The 15,482-nt window shown below is 38.6% G+C and overlaps 2 protein-coding genes across 3 annotated transcripts; one reads left to right on the top strand and one right to left on the bottom strand.

Moving 5' to 3' along the window:
- Positions 1-213: 213 nt before the first annotated feature.
- Positions 214-6,312, bottom strand: casp9 (caspase 9, apoptosis-related cysteine peptidase). Its single transcript, XM_034087471.2, has 10 exons — positions 5,997-6,312; positions 5,299-5,509; positions 4,390-4,473; positions 4,245-4,306; positions 3,961-4,137; positions 3,786-3,875; positions 3,527-3,674; positions 2,679-2,867; positions 982-1,091; positions 214-905 (listed from the first exon to the last, which is right to left on the bottom strand). The coding sequence occupies exons 1-10, from the start codon at positions 6,126-6,128 to the stop codon at positions 801-803; spliced, it is 1,308 nt and encodes a 435-aa protein (XP_033943362.1). The 5' UTR covers positions 6,129-6,312; the 3' UTR covers positions 214-800.
- Positions 6,313-6,415: 103 nt separating this feature from the next.
- On the top strand, positions 6,416-15,459 carry LOC117449675 (dnaJ homolog subfamily C member 16-like). Of its 2 annotated transcripts, none has more exons than XM_034087469.2 (15): positions 6,416-6,713; positions 7,113-7,300; positions 7,394-7,460; positions 7,858-8,185; positions 8,303-8,487; positions 8,638-8,742; positions 9,457-9,615; positions 9,727-9,857; positions 10,018-10,201; positions 10,754-10,933; positions 11,035-11,111; positions 11,458-11,538; positions 11,721-11,810; positions 11,898-12,068; positions 12,155-15,459. In XM_034087469.2, the coding sequence occupies exons 2-15, from the start codon at positions 7,122-7,124 to the stop codon at positions 12,594-12,596; spliced, it is 2,379 nt and encodes a 792-aa protein (XP_033943360.1). In that variant the 5' UTR covers positions 6,416-6,713; positions 7,113-7,121; the 3' UTR covers positions 12,597-15,459. The 2 variants fall into 2 exon arrangements, with proteins under 2 accessions (XP_033943360.1, XP_033943361.1); XM_034087470.2 differs by lacking the exon at positions 6,416-6,713 and adding an exon at positions 6,720-6,876.
- The last annotated feature ends 23 nt before the right edge of the window (positions 15,460-15,482 follow it).

The following is a 15,482-nucleotide window of genomic DNA, read 5'->3' as shown; positions in this document are numbered from 1 at the left end:
TATATTGGTTGGTTATTGGCTAATGGTTACACAAGCCAAAAAAAGTTATGACATCATAAAGTGGCCAAAATCTGAGCTCATTTTCAGACAGGTTTTTATATAAATGGATCAGGACAAAAAGAGAGCAAATCTTTTTACTGAAACTTTCTGAATCTCTTTCATGCATTACATGTTGATGTAGAAAAGACATGAAAAAGTGGATTTTTCATAATAGGTAGCGATACAGATGTAAAGATAAAAATAACTTTCCACTCATTTGTGCGTTGTATTTTAGAAGAGACATAACTTCACATTTGTTTATGAACATTTATAAGAAAGCAACGTCTTTAATATCAATTTGCAGAGTACAAATTAAACATCATGTTGATTGTCTACTCTTGCAATTCGACAGCTGCTAGTGTCAATAAGACACCAAGCCTATAAACTGGAGAACATTTTCACTGTACATAAATATTTTCTACACCATTACCCAAAAAGTTAAAACAATTAAAAACATTGCAAGATATGACAAACAATAGAAATGTACACTAAGACATGATTGTGTCTGTAAAAACAATTGAACAAGTTCATACACTTCAGAAATCCCAATTGCACAATGATGTTATTTGCACTATTTTCTTTCTCATGTCTCAAGTGTATTGTATGTTGCATTGTTTGAGGAGCCTGAGGCTTAGATTTCCATTACCAACAACTACACTCTAGCTATTGTGCATATGACAATAAACCCTGAAATTACATCTATAAAGTAAACTTTCATTTCCTGAACGTGACACTGAGAAATGTAAAGCGGAACTCTGCCGCTATGCTTGGGTTTGAAAGTAGAGAAGCTTGCGGAGGAAGATAAAGCAACCAGGCATTTGTTTGTAGAGCCCTTTTGCTGAGTTTTGAGAGACTTCATGGTTGACCTGAAAAAAAGCACAAACAACAATCAGATGTGTCCATGTTTGAAATTAAAAAAGCTCTAAATGGTAAAAAGCTCACCATCATCAACATTGTGACCAAGTCATCGGTAGCAGCATTTTCCTCAAGAATACCATCGAGTGTCTCCACGTACCAGGAGCCTGATTGGGTGTCTCTCCAGGAAACATAACCTGCGTTTGTCACAAAAGGCATTAGAAGGACATACAAAGCAAGTGTCATTTCATTTCATTTCAAACCTTTATTTATCCAGATTGGTCCCATTGAGATCATAGATCTCTTTTTCAAGGGAGACCTGCAGCATATAGGTTCCACATGAAACATAAAACAATAAAGGACATTATACATTATATTTACAGGATACATAGTTATAGACATTTACAAGTGCCCATAGTATCAGCAAGCATTTCATTTAGCCTAGCTTTAAAAACATGCAGAGGAATGAGATTGCTCAGTTTCAATTCTTGCTGAAGATTGTTCCAAGCAAGTGGAGCTGCGCACATAAAAGCTGTCTTACCGAAGACAGTCCTTGCTCTTGGCACATCTAACAAGACTACATCATGTGATCTCAGACAATAGCTGCTTGCAACTCTCTGTGTTATCAGAGAGCAGATATAATACGGGAATTTACCCAACAAAGCTTTATAAATAAACGTGTACCAATGACTGAGCCTCCGTACAGAGAGTGATGGTAAACCTGCCTTGGTATACAGTGTACAGTGATGTGTAAGCGCTTTACAATTTGTGACAAATCTCAGAGCACTGTGATACGCAGCATCCAATTTGCTCAGGTAATTGGTAGGTGCATTCATATACAACAAATCACCATAGTCCAGCACAGGTAAAAAGGTCACAGGGATTAGCCTTTTCCTGGCCTCAAGCGAGAAACAGGACATGTTTCTGAAAAAGAACCCTATCCTAACCCTCAGTTTTTTTAGCAGGTTATTGACATGAAGTTTAAAAGAGAGACAATCATCAATCCAGATACCAAGGTATTTGTAACAGGCAACAACTTCAAGTTTTGTTCCTTGCGTAGTTACAATATCTAAAACAGGCTCTGGTGTCTTTTTTGCTTTTGAAAAGAGCATTACCTTGGTTTTATCCACATTTAAAAGAAGCTTTAATTCAGAGAGCTGAGTCTGAATGGTGTTAAAAACAGCCTGTAATTTAACAACAGCCTCTTTAATGGTGGGACCTGCACAATACATCACGGTATCATCCGCATACAAATGTAAAGTAGCTTCATCCACATTATCACCTAAACTGTTAATATATATGGAGAATAAAAGTGGACCTAAAACAGAACCTTGTGGTACACCATTAGAAATGTTTAACCACTCAGAAGACAGTCCATCAAAATGAACACATGGGGACCTTTCAGAGAGGTAGTTCACAAACCACCCCACTGCAAGGCTGGATATGCCAATACTGAGTAGCCTCTGCTTTAAAATGTGATGATCAACGGTGTCAAACGCTTTGGAAAGGTCAATAAACAGAGCTGCACAACTCTGCTTATTATCTAAAATACTAGTAATGTCATTTACCACTTTCATTGTCGCAGTGATGGTGTATCTCTAGAGTTATAAATCAGGTGAATAATTGCAACGCGCACACACACACACACACACACACACACACACACACACACACACACACACACACACACACACACACACACACACACACACACACACACACACACACACACACACACACACACACACACACACACACACACACACACACACACACACACACACCTGGAAAGGTAGAGTAGGACACCAGGATGTCACTGGGGGTGGGCAGCGTTACTCTGGCATCTGGTTCATCAGACATGCTCAGAGAGTCGCTGCTGGACGACATTGGGATGGCGTCCGTCTGATCATCCGCTCCACCGTGGGAGGGTTCAACCTCGTCAGGGGACACCTCAAAGCCTGGGTCTCTTTCAACTGCGGCACAAGAGCAACAACAAGTTTAACTTATGGATTAAAAAATATAATTAAATATTTTAGAAACATTTGTTATTTTGTTTTTTGGGACAGGGTGCAAGAGCACTTAGTTATAAAGGGTGTAATACAGGTCTAATATCATAGTTTAGTTTGGTGTTTTTATGCAAATCAGAGTTCAGAATATTTGTTTTAACAAATTGTATTATATAAATCTTGCTCAGTTTTCTGCCATTAAAAATCTTCTTTTAATCGTTAACAAAAAAGTGCCTTAAGACTTTTTTTTTTAAAATGGTACAGTCATGTTTTTCCTGAAATCATGTGATTCTCCAACATACCAGATTTTCTTTTAGGTTTAACATGAATATGCCATTTCAATAAAAGGTACATATTTTTTGCATGTAACTTTTTCCGAAGAGCATTTTAAACAAATGCCAATTCAAACCCAATTTTCATTTTTGTACTTACGTTATATATTTAATAAACCCCCTTCTATTTAATATCAAGTTATCTTTTGATTATTATTCTTTCTTGGAATTGGTGTTAAACGTGTTAAACAGTGATAATAGTTTGTAATTTAAAGATGTTCAACAAAAGTATAAAGAAAATGTACACATGCTTTGTTACTGAGTTATATTAACTGTATGTTCTGCGTTAGCTACCTCCTCCGCAGGCCTGGATGAAGAACAGTTTGGGTTTGCCCTGTAAAGACGGGCAATGCTGGCCAGTGAGGTAGTTTGTGATGTGCTGAACTGGGACATGCTGTCCGTCCACACCATACACAGCACCAGGGAATCGGTTGTGACTCACCTACAACAAAAGATATGAGCGTACATTATAAGGCGTTTGGATTTGAACTTGAGCAGGCCAGAGAGAAAAGTGTTTTCTGATTTTACAAAAGAACATGAGGACATGGCTTACCTCAGTCCCATGGGACAGCATGATAACCACACAGCAGTCATATTGGGAGTGGTCCTTCTTACATAAAGATGAAAGTTCATGTTTGATTTGCTGAAATGCAGTGATAACAGTTAGCTATATAGTTATGCATTTTCACATGAGTTCTAATACACAGAAAAAGAAGAGATCTCCTTACTCTTTGTTTCAGGTTCGTCCTAACTTCCACAATAAAGTTGAGTGCCTTGAATCTACTCTCCAGTTTGTCACAGTCTATGTTGGAGCCTTTGCGATTGCTCAGCTCGCTCTCGGGTTCAAACTCTACGTTGTTTATGATGAGGCAATGTCCACATGGGCTGGCATCCATTTTATAGCTCTGACACACATAGAGGAAAAAAGAGACATGATGTTAATACATAATGCTTCTTCCAAACTTTGTATCTTCTGTTGGTCATAAGCACATGATAAATAAATGCTGCTTACCTGAATACTATCCCGTCTAGTTCTGCCTTGTAGCCTCGGTCTCATGTACTCCATTTCAGGTGCTGTGACATGAGAATGAATACGTGTTAACCATCAATAAACATACCAGTCTGTAAAGAACACTGAAATGTACCATAAAGCTTACATGGAGTAGGAGTAGTACTGGGTCTTGGTATTGGATGAACACGGACAGCATATTTAATGTTCTTATCGACATCCATAGGAGAGGCTAATAGGGAAATAAAAACACACACATATATATATATATATATATATATATATATATATATATATATATATATATGTATGTGTGTATATGAGACATCAAAGAATGGTACATTTTGTGATTTTTGGCTATTTTTCTTCCATAACAGGTCTTCTTTCTGATTAATGGACAAAAAACCACCATAATACACATTAAGGTGTTTTTGTAGTTGGGCTGTAGATTCCTCCTAAATGGCTTAATTTGCTTATTCAAACATAACATTTTAGAAGTTATATAAAAAATACACGTCTTAATGTAAGAAATCCACTTGTGAAGTGTTATGGTGATATCTATTAGTTGATTTTTCTGTTTAGGTGTAGTGTCTTGTAAAATGTACATTTTTAAAATAAATATATTTAATGGCTGTTTACCCCAAACTATTTTTTCTTATACTCTCAACTTCAGTAGCACAAAATATACTATATAGCACACTATTTTTGTAATTTAAAAACATGGCAATCTAAAAAATGATATCCCTCTGTACAATTCTTCGACTCTAGTATGTAAAAATATAAAACTAAGACTTTTGAAAACATATGAACATGAGCTCACATTTACTAAGACAATGCCTCAATAACACATTCATACATAACATTTAAAAAAAACTTGCTATACAAAAAAAAAAATCCTAAATGAAATAATCATCTGGATGATATTAATGGTAATATCTCATAGTTAAACATTTGACTTATTCCCCTGTCGTGTCTGCCTTTAATATTACAGGACCAGAGTTATGTTTGTGTTGTGACATTAATACAGGTGAAATAAAGTGCAGTATCACACACTCACACACTGGCAGAGGCTGGAGAACAGGGCGTACAGTCTGGGTAGGAGTAGCAGGCTGGAGCTGAACTGATGGAACTCCACTCTGAAGGAGCTCTGCCAAACTGTGCTGCCCTGCCTCCTGAAGGCAATCCAGAAATAACGGGAAGGCTCGACTCCCCCGGGTCTCCAAGTCCTGGACCAACTGCCTGGCCTGATCACGTCTGGTCCCTGAGCTCTGACAGGAGACAGGTGTACCAACACCACAGTCAAATAAGTGCTGTATAGTAATCCCACAAAGTATTAACCTCAATTAAAATTCAATTAAATCCAAAGGCTTTATGATCATATGCACAGTAGCTAAAGTGTAGTAATGGAATTTACAATCCCAGGGTCCTCCAACAATGCAACATACATATAAGACATAAAACAATAAAAACAATAACAATTGTGCAAGAAGAAACAGAGAATAAATAAATTAGTGCGAGATTATGTTGCAAGAACAATGTGCAAGTAAGGCAGAATAAGTGAACAACGATATAAAGTACATGTAAAATACAATAAGCCATATGTGGCAGAGAATGCTGAAAGTGATCAAGTTAATGCAGGTGTCTATGTAAAATAGAACAAGAACAAAATGTGAAATTACTGTACACTGGAATAAATACTACTTAATGTATAAATGAATCTGCAACCTAATGACGTGACCCATACAGCTGTCTTACCTTGATCTCATCGATCATGTCTTGGGTAAACACTCCCTTTTCAATAAGACCATCATAAAGGTTCGATGGGTCCAAGTCTCTCACCAGACTGGTCCTGTTGCGCTGGAGGATCTTCTTTTGGCGTTCCTCCATTTAATACACTAATTCGTCGAGGTAGACAGAGAAATATCGTAAAAGCCGTATAAAAGCCGAAAATCTTGTTTCAACAACAGAGGAAGTCGTTATCCTTAAATTGTGAAGGCGAAATTATACGTTGTTCTCGTAAAGATATTAGAAGTTCCTGTCTCATTTATCTTGTTTGCTCTCGGTTGCATTAGCAATTTCCTTGTTTACATCACCGCTGTCTGTGATTGGTCCACTGAGAGACTACCTACAGAAAAAAACAGGGTGCGCTTGATTTTACTTACCGCACACCGCTGCCGCAATACCAGCGTAACATAATGCATGAACTCGGAGCGACGGGCGTTAAACCGAACACAAACAAATGAAGCATTAGGTGTCATAAATACTCAATATCCCCAAATTAATTTCGACACTGGGAGCCTCCCCCCCTCTCTCCTATCAGCAGCAGTTTGTGATCTCGCCCTGGAGGAGCTGCGGGGGATGCTGCGGAACACACCCTGTGCTGTGCTGTGCGGTCTCTTCACATCAAGCCGAGGAACATCAACACGCTCATCAATTATGTGACGTACGACCGGCTGACTGCATCTGCTTCAGGTGAATTTAGAGCTTGTTGCGTTTAGATAGCTAGCTAGCAACGCAACTAATCTTAATGAAGGAAAACACTGTATGAATGTTTTTATCCTCGAGGAAAAGGTTAATCTCACATCCTACTGACATGTCAGCTGCATTATGATACGGTATCATCTGTTCTGCACTTGTAAGTTGACATATATCCTACTGTCTAGCTTCTGTAGTTAGCATGCTAAATGCCATTTTAATATAGCTACCCGGTTGTCATCCCTTTTCATCATTACTATGCTAACATCCGTATGGAAGACATGCTGTTTTAGATTTGCAAGTCAGCTAAAGGCAATGTCATGATTGCAGACGCCTGAACATCCTCAGAATGAATCCACCTTAACTGTTGTCGATTATTCTTGTGATGTGCAAAAGGTTTCTGCGATGATGGCAGGGTCAAAGATGTCCGCACCGCTGGCTCTGGTGCTGGTCCTCTCGGTGCTGCTCACAGGAGTGGCCCATGCTGCTGGGCCTGAGATGGACCCATACAAAATCCTGGGAGTAACCAGGAGTGCAAGCCAGGCTGAGATCAAAAAGGTTTACAAGCGTCTGGCAAAAGAATGGTAAGTAGTATTTCTCACAGTACAGTGTCACTGGCCTGTTTTGTTAAGCTCATTCATGTATTCTTATAATAAGCATCTTCTTCTTGTGTCAAGGCATCCGGACAAAAACAAGAGTCCAGGAGCTGAGGACATGTTTATTAAGATTACTAAATCTTATGAGGTTAGTCATTTGTCCAAATTCATCATTATATTGTGCACAGGGTTACCGTAAGTATCATATATTCTGTGTAAGCTGTGATAAAAGACTGTAACATGTGCATGAGGAAGAAGGAAGATAAGATACAATTTTGATAATTCAGAAGGAATTTCTTGCCAGAGATTTATCAAAAATAACAAAACATTAGAATGAAAAAAACAAACTGTGTATAAGAAGTAATATTTACAAAATGTCCTAAAAGAAAACATTGAAAGTAAGATAAATGAATAATAATATTGAAAGCTAACATTGGGCCCGATATTGAAAAATCTAAATATTGCACATGATATTGAAAGGTCATATTGCACATGATATTTATGTTTTTTCTTCTGTATTTATATTTATTCTATCCTAAATCCAGATCCTGTCCAGTGAAGACAAACGTGCCAACTACGACCGTTATGGGCAGACTGATGACACGCAGCCATACGGTGGCAACGGTCGCTACGGTCAGCGCCAGGAAGGCTTTTATTTTGATGAGTCCTTCTTCAACTTTCCCTTTAACAGCAAGAACCAGAGGGACTTTGCTGACAGCAAGTACACGTTGCACTTTAACCAGTATGTCAACGAGGTGGTGCCTGACAGCTACAAGAGACCGTACCTGATAAAGATCACGTCCGACTGGTGCTTCAGCTGCATCCACATTGAGCCTGTTTGGAAAGAGGTGGTGCAGGAGATGGAGACTCTAGGTTTGGAAATAGCCTGTCAATCATGCAGAATTATTGAGCAGCCCAGCCATCTGTGTGCATTTTGGGCGATTTGAAAAGGTTGATGTGTGTATATTTGAGAAAATGCTGTGTTTGCAGGTGTCGGGATAGGTGTGGTGGATGTTGGCTATGAAAGAAGGTTAGCTAATCACCTTGGCGCTCATCGCACACCATCCATACTGGGAGTTATAAATGGCAAAGTGACGTTTTTCCATTACGCTGTAGCAAAGGAGCACCTCAGGCAGTTTGTAGAAGACCTTCTCCCTCAAAGACTTGTAGAGTGGGTACGTATCCCCGCGTCTTACACTTTTTGCAATCAGTACATTTTTAGGGAGGATGACTAAAATATTGGCCATGTAAGATTTAGGTGTACTGATTTTTAATGGCTATACAATAAAAAATGAGTTAAATGTTGTGCTTTTTGTGTACTTCAGGTCACCGACAAGAATTACCTGCAGTTCTTGAGCAGCTGGCATGAGCTCAACAAGCCTCACGTGCTTCTGTTTGACCAAGTGCCTGTAGTTTCTCTGCTTTACAAGGTAGACTCTTGCAGTTTGAAATGCTTTTTTTTATTCACAAAATATGCACAAAAAAAAATTCAATATCAGTACAGAAAAGATATGCAAGAAAATAAAATGAGACTATTAAAAGAAAAATAAATAAAAACACGAGTATATTTATACAGCGGTACCATCATTCTCCAAAAGCTTAATACTTTCTTTGCTTGATGAACTAGACTAAATTATCTGAGTCGATAATTCAGTCAAGGAGAGAAGGTTAAAACGTTTTCACTTAGTAGTGAAATATATTCAGCTTTTAAATGAAAACAATATATTTACTATTAAATTAGTTAGATATTCAAGAGTGCCATCATCTGGATTATCATGGTAGCAATGAGGGTATTATAAGAGTAGACAGAATCTCCAAAAAAGGCAAATTGGCAAACAATGCTTTTGACATTATCCAAAAAAAAGTCAATGTGTTTAGACATTAGACAAAAGTAGGATATATTTTATGTCAAATGTATTAGTCTATGTCTGGTTTATTCCTTCAATTATTGACCTCAAGATAAATGTGACTCACTTTTTAATTTTCTTTTTTTTAAGTTTGGCAAATGTGCCTATTGTTACACTTTAAGATCTTTTTAATTAAATTCAATCCATCATCGGTAAAGGCTATGTTTTTATTTTTAAAGAAAAGTACCAGTAATTGCATCGCTTACATGTCAATCCTTTCTCTCTACATCTTCATAGCTCACAGCATTTGCCTATAAGGACTACTTGCAGTTTGGCTATGTGGACCAGGGCCTCTCAGAGACCGCTGATCTGCAGAAACAGTTCAATATTAACACCTACGCTCCGACCATGTTGGTGTTCAAAGAGAGCATTGAAAAGCCCGCTGACATTATACAGGTCAGTCACAGCAGCAGATAGCTATTATTCACTGTTATCTATACACTGCACTTTTGTTCACAAAAAGGTTCATTCACTCTTTTTTTTTATGGTTATGTTTGTTCTCTGCAGGCTAAAGGAATGAAAAAGCAAATTATTGATGAGTTCATGTCAAACAACCGGTTTCTTCTCGTGCCACGTTTGGTCAATCAGAAACTCTTTGATGAGCTCTGTCCTGTCAAACAGTTTCATAGAAGAAGAAAGTAAGAGAATCTTACACCACACCTCCTTTCTTTTTTTTGTCAGAGACTATTAAAATACAGAACCAAAATAATTCTGTTCGATGCTGTAATTTCCACATTTATTTTGAAGTATTTTAAGAGATGTATCTTTTGCATTATGTTATGTCTTTCCTCTCTTCAGATACTGTGTCCTGCTGATAACAGGCGATGAAGAGACTTTTTCTTTTGGGAATCAGGCGTTTCTTTCCTTTGCCTCCACCAATAGCAAGGAAGTAGTGAGATTTTCATATGTTTATCAACGGCTACAGCAACCTCTCTGTGACATCTTCATGCAGAACAAGGACACTGCAGAGTATCCAGCACAGGTACACCTGTTCAACCAACACCACAGCTTTAAGTTGTTCAGCTCATTTAAAGCTTTTATGGTCATTTGCGAACAGGTATCACTTTTCGATATATAGAATGCATGAAAGCTATTGGCTAAGCAATGTTTTGTTACAAAGATTTGAGACGAAGAGATTATGATTTGAAGGGTTTTACTTCACTTTCAAAACAAATAGCGGGAATGTTTTTAGGAATGTTATGGCTATAAATGATATATAAACAAACCACTCTTTACAAACATCATCATACAGATAGGTATGTATTGATATGGTTCATCTAAGTGCTACTGAATTGAAGATTTCAAGTTCAGAGTATGAGACAAATTTAGATTCAAATTGTAAAATTCATACATTTTTAAAAACACTAAAGGTGAACTGGGTAAAACAGGGTAACAAATAAATCACCATGTAATTTCCCCAGTCGGTTACTTACATTAAGAGAATTAAATTATACTGCAATGTTATGTTTAAATGTAATTGAGGAGAAATGTATGGACATAAATAATATTAACAGGGGGAGTTTTCTTCCCTCAGGTGGTGATCCTGGAGAGGCGTAATGCTGCAGGGAAGGCCTTGTTCAAGCCAGTGACCGTCTGGAATGGCAGCGATGACGACAAGCAGCGTCTCCTGGAGGAGCTGGAGCGCCTTCAGAAGGACCCGTCCATCCTCGTCCATGACGCCATGCTGCCCGAGCTCAACAACGAGTTTGCCTCTGTACGCTCTCTTTGAGTAAAGCAGTGCGCTTGAACAATGCCTGTCCGTGTTAGATATCAACCATTAGTCCTGTTACTAAATGTTTTAATCTCTCTGTGTAGATGTTTGTTATCCGATGGATCTATGCATCGTACGATTACCTCTCTGAAGTCATCGATGATATTCTGCATAACAACTGGTAGGTAGTGATGTTTAGTTTTAAGCAACTCCAAAAACATGCATGTATATGATTTTGATGTTACCGTTGTTGAGCTACAGTTTTCATTTAATTTGCTAGAAAACGTTTCTAACACTTATTTAAAAAATGTTTTAGTGATGCAATCCTTTATCATTGACATATACATTATTAACACTTCTTCCTGATACTCTTCGCGTCAACCAATTCCATTACTTCAAGGGCAATTTTAGCATAATTCGTTTGGCAAATGCCATACCTCCGCACTTTATTTGGGATTTATACTAATGTATTTATCTCCATAATGGAATAAGCAGCTTTTTAGATGTGTCTCTGTGTTGATTTGCAGGCGTGAGATGATGCCTCTTCTGTCCCTCATCTTCTCTGCCTTGTTCATCTTGTTTGGAACTGTCGTCGTCCAGGCCTTAAGGTCGGTTACTTTACCCATCCACCAAAACTGTAACCATAGCAACATCAGCCTTTCCTTGGATTAGTGTAAAACACTATATAAAAAAAGCTAAAGTCAAGCAAAAAAAAAAATGATGCTTAATAATTACTCTTCTACGCTAGCGCAACCCTGTTTGGAAAACATTTTTTTTTTGTGTTTTTAAGTGACTCCAGTGAAGATAAGCAGACTAAACCAAAGGCAAAGGATGGGACAAAATCTGAAAATGGGTCACCAGGGAACGGTAGTGCTTCAAGGCAAGATTACAATTATAATTTCCATATAAATGCAGTGAAGGATTTATAATTGTCTTTTAAGCTTTTTATTTTACTTATTGGTTTTAGTCGGCCTCCAAAGAAGAATTTTGTGGAGGTGACAGAGCTGACAGACATCACATACATGAGCAACCTGGTGAAGCTGAGGCCAGGACACATGAACATAGTGCTGGTGCTCACCGACGCCTCCAAAAACATCCTACTTAGCAAGTACGCTAAAGAGGTCTACTCTTTCACAGGGTGAGATAAACAATCCCTTTTACACACATTTGTGTAATCCTTTTTCTCGATACTTCATCAAATTCATTCTTTCAACACTCTCCTAGGAGCCTGACACTACATTTCTCCTTCCTGAACATCGACAAACACGGCGAGTGGATGGACACACTGCTCGAATACGCCCAGGACGCCATGCAGATCGATGAAGATGACGTAGGAAACCACAAGATGGACTACACAGGCTACGTGCTGGCACTCAACGGACACAAAAAGTACCTCTGTCTGTTTAAACCCGTCTACACCGGGGAAGACATCGACAGCAAGTCATCAGAGGATGAAGGGGCCTCTTCAGGGGGGAGCTCGAGGTCCAGTTCCCGCGATGACAATCCGCCGCGCAGATCCAAGCGATCCCGTAGCTTATCCACCCTGCAGATCCACCACAAGCTGGACCGCCTGGGGCTATGGATGGAACGGCTCATGGAAGGCACTTTGCCTCGCTACTACATCCCCACGTGGCCAGGACTGGACAAGATCACCACCAGTAAATAGATGGAGGCGAGTGAGAAAGGGACTTCTTATTTATCTACTGTCACACCAAAATGACTCCCCTCGTGTTCTGCTGCCATTTTTGCACTTGAGATATTTAATAGTTACAGATGTTTTTTAAGGTGCAATGTGTAAGACCGAGTCAGGTGAATCAACGGGGCAGCGTTTTACCTCTACCACTGGGTCCGTACAATCTCAATTTACTAGTTACTAATAACTATTGGCTATTGGCTTGAAAAAGACGACTGTTGAAACTCTGAGAGCCAATCAGAAATAACACTGCAATCTTCTCTTTGATCTTTGTTTTTACCGGCCACTTACCAGAGGCCCGTACTACGAAGCCGGTTCAACCTAACCTGGATATGTTTGAGTTACCTGGCTTACCTAATCCAAAACAAACGCGCTCTCGCTAAACTATCCTACGACGCTGGTTATCAATTCGTTAACTCAAGCCAGCTTTTCCCTATCTACTGTAGTTAGGTGCGCGTTCACATGAAAGGGGTAGTATTTGGAGCATTCGACCAATCACAAACATTGACAAGCGTACTGACAGCGCAGCACGTCATACTTCCTGAATGAAACGTCAACTATCATATTCGACAAATATGAAGACGTTAAACTTTAAACATCCATGACTTAAACACTTTATCCAGGATCAAAGCCACAGAGCTGCACCTGCAAGGTGAATACAGCTGGTAACAGAACAAGTGTTTGAATGTGTACATTAACAGGTTTATGATATCACTGCCCCGTCTAAGACACGAGTGGATCTGACTTTAATTACATTTGACTTGAGTGTTTCGTCAACTTAATGTGTTGCTTAAAATAATACTTCTGCATACAGTATGTGACACTGTGAGTGTTGCACGGCCAGATACGGCTCAAGAAGCTGACTCAGATAAGGAAATATGATACATTATGATGTGATATGAATGATAATGGGACACATCGACATCTGCACAAACAGTGCCGCAGACTGTACGTTATGTTACTTTGATCCGGTTACTTATGTTGTGACAGATATTTAAGTAAGCTTTCTTAACGCTAATGTTATAATAGTCAGATTGCTCTGAAGATGGGAGGTGATATTCTATTCATTTTCACATTCACACAGTCAGTTGATTTTTGCCGGCCGTCTTTCCTGCAACTGCAGTTTAAACTGTATTTCCTTTCTCCTGTAATATGACTTGATCGCTTTAAATTCCGCACACTGAGCTCTGATTGGTGGGCAGGCGGTGCTTTCACTGAGTTGATCTCTTATCCTGGAACCTATCCTGCTCCGGAGCAGGCTAGCTGCTCAGCATAAGTTATCTAGCCCGCTAAAAAGTGAACCAGCTTCGTAGGACCGGAAATCCCTGAAGTTAGCTTGCTAAACGAAAATCCTGATTCATAGTATAGGCCCCAGGTTAGCCGTTCAGCATAAATTACCATGGAGATCTAGCCCGGTTAGAAGTGAACCAGCGTCGTAGGACCGGAAACCCCGAGATTTCCCTGAAGTTAGCTCGCTAAGCGAAAATCCGGCTTCGTAGTACAGGCCTCAGGGCTGTGAGGTCCATCAACACAATATTTCAATCACTGGACTGAATCAAAGGAGCAGAAATGGGAAAATAACTCTTGTATTTGTTCATATTAAAGGTCAGTATACCCAAGCAGCTGTCTGCCACTACACAGAGAAGCAGCCTTCGCTTGCGTGGATGACCTAACAAAAATACGAAATGTTCTAGTTTCTACCTCTTAAGATTTAATCCAGTAACACAAACTATCAAAACACAAACACAAATAATAGACTCAATATGGCCTCTAGAAGATCAAGTTGTATTACAAGACGGTGTCGGGCCGTGGTTAGCCTGTTAGCGTGCTTATTTAAGTAGATATCTCTGCAGATAGATTGACAAAAACAACATTGTAACTTCTTCACATGTTTTCAACACAAATTCTGGTCATATCGTACACACTGCACCTTTTTTTTTTTTTAAAGTTAATTGAATACTATAAACTTGGTTTTAGTGTTACTACTGTGGGACAGGTCCTCCTTACACTCATCGCATGCTGTTTTCAACTGTTGGTAGTCATATTTATCCAGGCAAAATGCTGCTGCTTCAGCCTTGTGAACAGAAAAAAAATTATATTTTGACCTGCTGTGCTTTCCTGCCCTCATGACAATGAGTCATATTCTCAAACACTAATGGAGGCAGGATAACTACCGCAGTGGTTATTAATGAATACTGTGAATGTAGATGCATGTCTCTAGAACGTATTGTCTTGCCTTTCCATGCATCTCAGCCCATTTTATTTATTTATAATTGTTCTCTGCAATGCTGACTTGTTTGTGCAAGACTTCTGTAATGACAAAGTATTAGTCAGTTTAACCACCCCAGTTAGCCAGTAGCTTAATGTAGCAACATTATTACAAGCCTGTCTATTTACATTTCTGAATGTTTTCGAAATTACCAAGATTGACTGATAATCTTTAAGTCATCTTAAATAACACACCTATGAAAGTAAAGTCAAATTTAGTGTGTGCTTGCTCTGGTTATTCAATTGTTTTGTCCACACTAAGTGTAAAAACGTCTTTGGTATAAGTTTGTTGGTACAATGTGATGTAAATATTGTACATAATCATGTTATCTATATGACCTGTATTTTAAAGAGTATGTAGCTTGAAAGATAAGGTGAATGTTTTACATAGATTTATCAAAATGCAATAGTTATGGTTTTATTCTGTTTTTTCATTAAGATTTTCTTTTACAAGTTTGTAAAAACGATGTCTGCAAATGTCAGATGGATTTTCGGTTGTGCATTTATCCTCTTGTTGGTTGTAATAAAATGTTTTACGTTTGTTAATTATGTTTGCAGAATTGAGCTTTTTTAACAGCTGATGACATTTAA

Source organism: Pseudochaenichthys georgianus, chromosome 7 (assembly GCF_902827115.2).
Source record: "Pseudochaenichthys georgianus chromosome 7, fPseGeo1.2, whole genome shotgun sequence".
Classification (NCBI taxonomy): Eukaryota; Metazoa; Chordata; class Actinopteri; order Perciformes; family Channichthyidae; genus Pseudochaenichthys; species Pseudochaenichthys georgianus.
Note: the sequence above shows the minus strand (reverse complement) of the source record. Positions and strands in the feature narration are given on the sequence as shown.

Bases quoted from the DNA above. Each gene is read 5' to 3' on its own strand.
- casp9 (XM_034087471.2), bottom strand. From the start codon at position 6,128: ATGGAGGAACGCCAAAAGAAGATCCTCCAGCGCAACAGGACCAGTCTG. The intron at 3,675-3,785 runs GTAAGCCATGTC...CTTTTGTTGTAG, and splicing joins TGCTGTCCCATGGGACTGAG to GTGAGTCACAACCGATTCCC. The intron at 1,092-2,678 runs GTGTGTGTGTGT...TGACAAACGCAG, and splicing joins GTCCTACTCTACCTTTCCAG to GTTATGTTTCCTGGAGAGAC.
- LOC117449675 (XM_034087469.2), top strand. From the start codon at position 7,122: ATGATGGCAGGGTCAAAGATGTCCGCACCGCTGGCTCTGGTGCTGGTC. The intron at 10,202-10,753 runs GTACACCTGTTC...TTCTTCCCTCAG, and splicing joins CTGCAGAGTATCCAGCACAG to GTGGTGATCCTGGAGAGGCG. The intron at 11,811-11,897 runs GCAAGATTACAA...TATTGGTTTTAG, and splicing joins GGGAACGGTAGTGCTTCAAG to TCGGCCTCCAAAGAAGAATT.